Raw genomic sequence first — 8,573 nt, 5'->3', positions numbered from 1 at the left:
CACAGCTTATACTTACGTCTTCCCTAAATTCCAAGTAATATGATAATCCATCCACCTATTTCCATCCACTTGTCCCTGCGGAGGTTAAGGTAGTAATATGATCATAAGACATTTAAAGAAGAAAAAAATACCGTTTGTCTTAAATGAAGACGAGTCTTTTTAAGAAATCTAATTCAACTTCATTCACAAAAACATAGATGCTAGATTATTATATTGTGGGTAATAATGGTCTTGTAATTGTTTTTTCCCCATACATACTGAGGTAAAATTATAAAAAAACGCATTTGTTAAGTGAGCAAATTTCATGAAACTTCAGAGTGTTGTAGCTTTTTTAACAATAAAAAAAGTGAATTCTCTAAAAAAATATATCCTGTAGATCTTCCACTTTTTAAAACTGTTTCTAAGGTTGCCTCCATCATTCCCTTATGTTATTTCATTGTTGTCCTCCTTCACCATAATTTTAAGCTTACTAAAACGAACCCATAGCTTCAGAATTGCTACCCGAAAGGATTGTGGAAATTGAAAAATACATCTACGGTGTCTTGTTTGGAAATGTATGTTAAAAAACGGTGAGGATTTTTCAAGTAGAGATTTCAGTAAGAAGAAGAAAAAGATGTCCAGAACTCCGTGGGATATTTTACACATTTGCCAATAATTTGTATGTATTGGTCCCAGTAGGCCCAAAGCTATCCACAGACTGTCTCGTGAACCTGCTGGAATTAATTAGCATGGTGTGCCAACCTCCAATCAACACTTAGGACCACATTTTTTTTCACCCCCTGGATGGAAAAACATTTGAAAAAGCCGAACAAAACAAAGGGGGGAGTAAAAAAAAAGCTGTAGGGATGCCCGAGACTTCACCAACTAAGTGTCAAATGGGCATCATAAAGCTACTGACAAAAATCACTCCTAGAGCTACGTCAAGCATCCTGCATACAGCTTCATTACAGGGGCCAGGAAGGAAAACATGAATATTCCCGGCGTTATGTCTGACAGGACATTTACATGCGCCCATCTGAGCTCGCACCTGAGGGCCGGGCTGAGGTGCGGCAGCTTTGCTCCAATTGTAAAGGCAAATGAAGAACATGAAAACCCTGCGAGGAGCTGGGCCGATCACAACCCGCCCCACGCCTCTAGTGCTGCCTGTGCCAAGGCATCTTTGGCATCAGAGATTGAGGGATGCCCGCAGGCAGTGCTGCCAAGTCCCAAACCCTTTCATGTTTGCCTGCGTCTGAGCGAGCCGATTGCAAAGCACAAAGCTGAGTTACTCTCCGTATTTGCCCTGTTTATAAAATACCAGTCTGTAATCCACAGGGATTTATAAATAAGCTTTGTAGTATATAAACATTTTTATAGACATGTTTTATAAAACATCTGACATAATTTGAGAGCTGCTGTGTGACAGGCCAGTGCTTGAGCAATACATAAATCCACATGTTCCAATATATACCGTCATATAACAGTGAAATCATCCTATCAAAAAATGTACCCCCCCACCCCCTTCGTAGAAATGCTTCTTCTGCAACACAGTTGTAAAACAAATAGCTTCTGTCCCTTCTTGAAAGCTGTGGTACCTATTGATCATACAACACAATAGAAGCATTATTTGTCTAAACGTGGTAATTCTCCACATTATTACCAACTGGAAGAAAAATAGCAATTTACAATAACTGAATACCCGATCAGTATTGAAACATCTTATGGGGTGTTGGGGGGGAGGGGCAATTAAAGACTAAGGTTGCTTAAAAAAAACTCGAGAGCTACAACAGAGGGAAATAATATTTGAGTTTTCTTTTTAAGAAACCTTACAGGCATCAATTTGTTCTACTGCTGTAAGCTTTAAAAATATATTTGGCCAATTATTTCAGGGGGAAAAAAGGGTTTCTTGTGAGATTCAGCAGATAACCATGAATGAAGAAAAGCATACCCATGGCTTTGATTCCTCATATTAAAAAGACGGCATTGTGAGAGGGCTAAACGACACAGACCCAGTGGCTGAGGCTTCTGGTAAGAAGATGGCATCATGCCAAACAACGGGCGGGTGAGTGCTAAATGCCTTTGTTTCAGGAACCAGGAATCCGCGGAAAACAGGTATTGCATCTCACACAGGATCAAAAATGCACTTTTTTTAACTGCACTTTTTGGTAAAAAATAAAAGTCTGCCTTAAAAAAAAAAAGTCTGAGCCCTGTCATCACCAAAACCTCAATCCTATACAAGTCAGAGACATTTTTTTCACTCATTTTAAGAAATACGGATACATTTGTGGCAGGAAAAAAAAATCAGGAAAAATCCTCAAATAAAAAAAAAAGAGTACAGGGGATTCTGAATAAAAACTAAATAAGGTTTTGAATGATCTCCCCCCAAAAAGGAAAAGACAAATGTTTTTTTTAAACTACCGTCTACATATACAAAATGTTTTTTTTAATTAATCCTAAACAATTTCCAAAGACCCACAGATTCCCGTACAATGGAAAGCCAACATTAGATGTGCCACAGCAGACTGAACTACATTATGAAGTAATAGGTGTCACATTGTAAAAATCAATGTAATCAGTAACCTGTAAAGTCTGGTATATTTAACCACAGCAGTTCTGTACCATATAAGTATGAAATGCTCAAACACAAAATTAAAATGAAAACGATCCTACATGCAAACAGGAATAAATTTACAACCATTTGCATTTTAACAATGCTCTCGACATTCTTGCCATAGTCTATCGTTCTGAGTCCTACTATCTGACAAACAAAGAAATTAAGAACCCTGAGCAAACTGAAATGTGCTTCACATGCAGCAGACATGCCAAAGCAACATTTGCTAACAAGATCTTAAAATTGTGACACCCAAAATTATGGGGCTGGGTGTGTCTCCCATTTGAGGTTTTGGTTCATTAAGCCGAAATACAAGCATGACATTTAAATTCAAAATGCATGTAGAATGTAGAGCAGTCCCACAGCAGCGTATCGGCACAGGCAAAAAAAAAAAAGGTAAGATATTTAACACAGACAATAGTGCACAAAATGCAACATGCAACATTCAAACTAAGGCTAAGTCACAATCGTGAAACAGGAGATTTAACAATAATGCACTTCATATTTTTCCAGAATAAATCTTATTTTAGCTGATGGCTAGTGTGCTGTGATTTATTAGTTCCTTATTCTATTTTTTCTTGGACTCAGATTCTCCACTGGACAATGCAATAGTTCCTAAAGTCTATTATTGGCATCCTGATAACAGCACAAATTGATGCAAAGCAAATGTGGATGTGAACACTATTACACATACACGTGTGTGTGTGTGTATATATATAGAAAAAGGTGCATGTACTGTATAGCACACATGCCTGATACTTTAGGATCAAATCAAAACTGAAAAAATACTTTTATCAGCCATCTATCTGATATACAGTTCACTAGAAAGAAAAAAAATCAACAAATCAATTAAAGAAAAAAAATCACAGTTCTTCTTTGGCAAGAAAATTATGTCGATGCACGTCTTGTGAGTGCTTTGACAGTTAGGCTTTGTCCCCTCCCCTCCGAACCATTTCAATTTTTAATCTTTTTTTTTTCCGTCCAGTGTCGCACACATCCATTCTCCTGCGATCATCTCACACACAGCCAGCGTGAAAGATAAAGTGCCAGTCACTGGCGCTGAGTGTTTCTGATGCATATTGAAAAAAGCTGCTTTGTCCAAACCAGGCAACATATACTATTAATTTGTGGTTGTATGTCTGGCGTTTCTGCAATAGCTCTGGCTGAACATCATAGATGACTTCACATCAACTAAAAATCTTAACATGGAATAAAAAGGATACACACATGCCAGTATGAAGCCATGTTTTCCCATTTAGACATTTTGTGATGACGACTAGGGTTACGTCTGCCATTTACCTCTATTAAGGCTGTAACAAAAAATGTCGAATGATATGAAATATCAACATTTACGTAAATGGTTTGTATAAAGCACAAGAGGATATTGCTGGTACCACTACAAAAAGTCTCAGAAGTTCAAACAACGGCTCAGAAATAATTATGATTTCGATTCAGTCTCATTTACAGCACAGCTATAACTGCTGTAGGCATACCAATGCCATACTACATGTGGAAAGATATGCTGTTTCAGCACCTGTAACCCACAGATTTGGACAGCTTCGTGTACACCAGCCACATTTCACTTAAATAAGGATCAGTAGCAATTAGAGGGTCCTTATGATTAACAAAATACACTCTAAAGTTTCAGATTCTAAGTCCTTTAGTAATGTTTGGCTGTCCATACAAATTCAATCCATCTTTTACACTTTTGTGACCAAGATTGTCCTGGTCTATTAATATGTTTTAAGACTTTTTTTCAGATGTCATTCATGGAGAAACGCTATAATGTTCTGGGGTCCAAACAGCTGATTTCAAATACCTACTTCCTTTTACAAGCAATTCACTTTGCCAAGAGCACGACAAACCCAGGAATCGCAAAGCACACATGACGCTTGGTGTGCTCCTGTACACCTTTATAGTGTCACTCCATACATATTTTATTGGATCGAGAAAATTAGAATTCTGCCCCGATTAAACATTTATTGTCCTGTAACCATTTTAAAGTAAATTATTGCTTTGTACGGCCTAACGTAATAATTGCACAAGTTTAGCCCTAACTCAATGTGCCGTTTTCTTTTCAATGTATATGAAGTTTCGAATCTAATCTAATTTGGGAGGAAAAAATTATTAGGTCTTAGCCACAGAACTTGCAGCTATCAACATTGAAATTTATTCAAAGGATTCTTGGAACGCTAACACAGTTACAATGCAATTACCACAATGGTTATGGATTGGTTCTCTCTCCTAAAGCACGGAGGTTTTGTTTCCTTCGCATGTCCTATTTGGGAGCACAGCAAAATGTGTGCTTTTCATTCTTGCTTGACAGGTACTGGGTTTTGTCTTTTAAACAGAGCTGCTCAATATGTAAATAGGATGTTACATCACCCAAGTGATACTCCATATTTGGCAATTTAGCATAGCCGTGGATCTCTGAAGGCTGTACGTTCCTTCCGCCAGTCTGGTGTGCCATTAATCATAACCTACAATTCAGCCTTTTTCTTCCAGATCTCTGAAGAAACACTAGTTTGGTCACTGCATTATCGCACACGTTAAGATGTTTCAGTTCGCTGCAAAGTCTCTGAAGCCTCTTTCGAAATTTTCCATTTGTGTCAACTGATAAAACTAAGAAAATACCTTTATGTAAAAGGCATGTAAACAATTGTCCAGTTTACTGGATTATTTTAGGACTATTTTTTTAACAAATATAAATGATTTTCCTAGCATGTTCAATCCAGTAAACAGATGCACTTTATTGCAATAAGAAAAGAGTGCTGCGTGGTTGTGGTAGCATATGTACCAAAAAAGATGTTGAATCTCTGACAAGCAGCAACATTCCCTCAACAATGGGATACCAGCAAGCACAGCCCCAGCCAGATTCCATACCTGTTAAGCTGAAACTAAATGAATCAAAACAAGCCATTAGGTGACGAGCGTTTTGTTTTAATTGAATGCACTAATCTGCTGGAACTGGTTATGGGGAAATTGTACATAATTGTTACATGCTGTAGCTGCAGAATAAGACACTCTCCTGAATCCAGGGTGATCCTAGCAGTCAGGAATTTTCATTAAATTGAAGGAGAAAAAACTAAAATGTATTGGTATGTAAAACTATACAAACGGGAAAGGCAATCTTTCACCTGGTATTGACTACAGAATTGCCGTTTCTAAAGAAAGAAAAAAGGCTTTGATGGCAATTGAACAGAAAATTTTAAATAAATATTTAAGCGGACTACACTGCACCTATAAACTGAATCCATACTAAACATAAAATGTAGCCTCTTTAAAAAAATGAAATAGCAATGAAAAAATAATGTATGTAAAATAATCTTAATCTTATAGATTACCAGACACAATGATAAGAAAAACCATTTTTTGTTTTTATTTTGTTTTGCGTTGGGATTTTTTTTCCTCCAAGATAATCCAGGACCCAACAAACAGGTTTTTTTTTTCAGCTGTGATTCCTTCCTAATTAAAGAAGGCCAAAAAAAAAAAATAACGTGTTTCATAAGATTCTTTAAATAAATAACTTTGTGCTGACACCAAAAATAACTGAATGCGCTTTTATTTTATATGAAAGTGAAAATCTGTGGTGGACATTTATAGGGATAAGATGTGGTTGTGTAAACCACAAAGAAATCAAGATACATCTGTCAAAACCACATCAGAGAGTCCGAGTAGCACAGAAAGGCATTTATCATTTCGCTGTGGAGGATGGCTCAAGAGAATGGCCTTTCCTGTCACACCAACCTTTTGAAATTTCCGACATGGCCTTAAACTTTTTGGATAAGGATGGCTGTGCACTTCAGCAACTGCCCTTTCTACTCTGGTCTGGGCAGTTGCAAATGGCAACTTAAAGTCAAGGTCACCGATGTCACTTTGCCATTGGGCTGCGTTTAATTACAGTGAAAACACTGTCAGACAGTATAGATCCCTGGCAAACTGCAGCACAATTAACTGTTTCAATGCAACCAAAATTAAGAGGTTTATTTTCTTCGAAAAAAACAGCCACAACTCAAGTCAGAAAAGCAAAAAAACAAAGAGCATGCAACAAACGAAGGGGAAAATAATGACACGCAAAAATCAAAGTAAATTTAAAGTGTAATGAACACAACAGAGCAGGGGTATTCCATTGGCAAAGTGTTACAAACAGCCATTCCTGTAAATGGACCTTTCTCCTTTTGCATCCAGAACCAAACAGCAGAAATAATCTTAGAACCGTCACTCACAAGCGCTCGAGTTTCTCTGCGCCGCACAAAAATGATTTAGTAATAATCTGGCTCTCTCCGATTTAAATAGGCAGGGATCTGTAACACTTTCTGCAGCTGGTACCCTCCACCCCTCTCAGACTTCAGAGACACAAACAAAATACACACAGCTCATGCACTGATGACGTGTCTTGTGCATTGTGCGTTCAAGTGTGCGTGTGCTCCTGTTTGTATGTGCAGGTCCCCCCTGTCGTGTGTTTTTTTTTTACCTGTTAGGTTTTCCTGTTTTGGGCAAATTCCTCGGGAGGATGTTGACAAACAATCATCATCCTCTGGCGTGACCTGGATGCCAACCTCTACAGGATTCGATGGTCTTTTCAGCTCACTTTGTGAGGGAGAGGGAGGCTTATCCACAGCTTTGTCCATGCAGAGGCTGCCATTGCACTGCTTCCTTTTGTGCTCAATAAAAATAAGGATATCCCCCAAAGGGAAGTTCATCTGACACTGGCCACAAGTAAGGAGGTCATGGTCCCCTTCTGGAGCTCCCAAAGCTCTGTGTTCCTGCTCCTCATCTGTAAGAATGGCTTCCAGGGGTTCGGCTACAAGCAGGAGGGAAAAAAAAAAAACAGAAAAAGGGGAATATTAGAGCCTCTCTAACAATCCAGTGACGAGTGCCAAGAGTTTCCAAAATCACATGATTTGTTTTACTTTCAAACATATGGTGGCATGTAAATTAACAGTGGTCACGGCAGCTTTTTAAGAGAACCCGCTAGTTCATTTCTTTTACAGAAGACCAAATGCACAGCCTAAAGCCCATTAAATGTTTTAGCTTCCTGCACAAAAGAGTTTGCACAACAAAGGTCCTTCAAAGTAAAGTGGACATGGAACCTAGGAATAACTTATTTATTCTGACAGAGGAGCTCGGATGCAATTTTGAAATATATATAGAAAACACATATGGTCTAAAGGTTCATCAAAAGCTTAAAGTACTGTTGTACTCTGCAGATTTCTATAATAATAGATGTTAGTATTATTTAATGCATGTATAATAAGCTTGCTCTGTTCTGCCTCAGCAGGCAGCATGCATTTTACATAGACTTGATTCAAATACAGAATGCGGTTCGATATATAATTTATAAAGCGGAAGAAAAGTGAACTTTTACCCCAATACTGCTAGCACTAAAATACCTTATTTTACAAATAACAGGAAGACGAGCACTGTAAAACACATAGAAATTGTAGCCAAACAAAAAAATTATAAAAATAAGGAATGAAAATATATACATTAATTATGCATTTAAAAAATGCTTTGAACACCCTCCTTTTAAAAACCCCCTCCTATTTGACTGCCCTTTGTGATCTTAAAGAGGAAACAATTTCAAATGTGCCCAACACATGTCTGAGCTGGGGACCCAATGTATTTTGAGACAAAACTACCATAGAGCCCTTTCATATGCATGACTTTTATTTCCTTGATAACCACATATACTGACTAATCTGAATGTACTAAGAGAATAAAGGATTTGGTCTTTAACTCCTCATATGAAAATACATAGTTAAAAAAATACTTGGTCATTTTAGTAGCATGGTTGAACTACATGCAAAAAAGATCAAAGCTATTTTTTTTCTCAACAGTGGTTTACTGTACAATGCCCATTATATCCGAAATATTTGAGCAGGGGTGAAAATATTACTTGAGCTTCCAAATGGTTAAGTAGCTTGACCTTCTTTACTAAGCTGCCAATTTCACATTTTAATGAACCTAAAACCACTGAGAA

At 37.6% G+C, this 8,573-nt stretch overlaps 1 protein-coding gene across 3 annotated transcripts in view; it reads right to left on the bottom strand.

Moving 5' to 3' along the window:
- Positions 1–8,573, bottom strand: part of bcl11aa (BCL11 transcription factor A a) — a 54,812-nt gene that overhangs the window by 42,644 nt on the left and 3,595 nt on the right. For all 3 annotated transcript variants that reach the window (XM_088609514.1, XM_088609517.1, XM_088609516.1), the window contains exon 2: positions 7,065–7,394. In XM_088609514.1, coding sequence (XP_088465640.1) covers positions 7,065–7,394 — 330 coding nt within the window. The remainder of the gene's footprint in view (positions 1–7,064; positions 7,395–8,573) is intronic.

This window comes from Lepisosteus platostomus, chromosome 17, assembly GCF_059453375.1.
Source record: "Lepisosteus platostomus isolate fLepPlt1 chromosome 17, fLepPlt1.hap1, whole genome shotgun sequence".
Classification (NCBI taxonomy): domain Eukaryota; kingdom Metazoa; phylum Chordata; class Actinopteri; order Semionotiformes; family Lepisosteidae; genus Lepisosteus; species Lepisosteus platostomus.
This window is presented reverse-complemented; position numbering and strand designations above follow the sequence as displayed.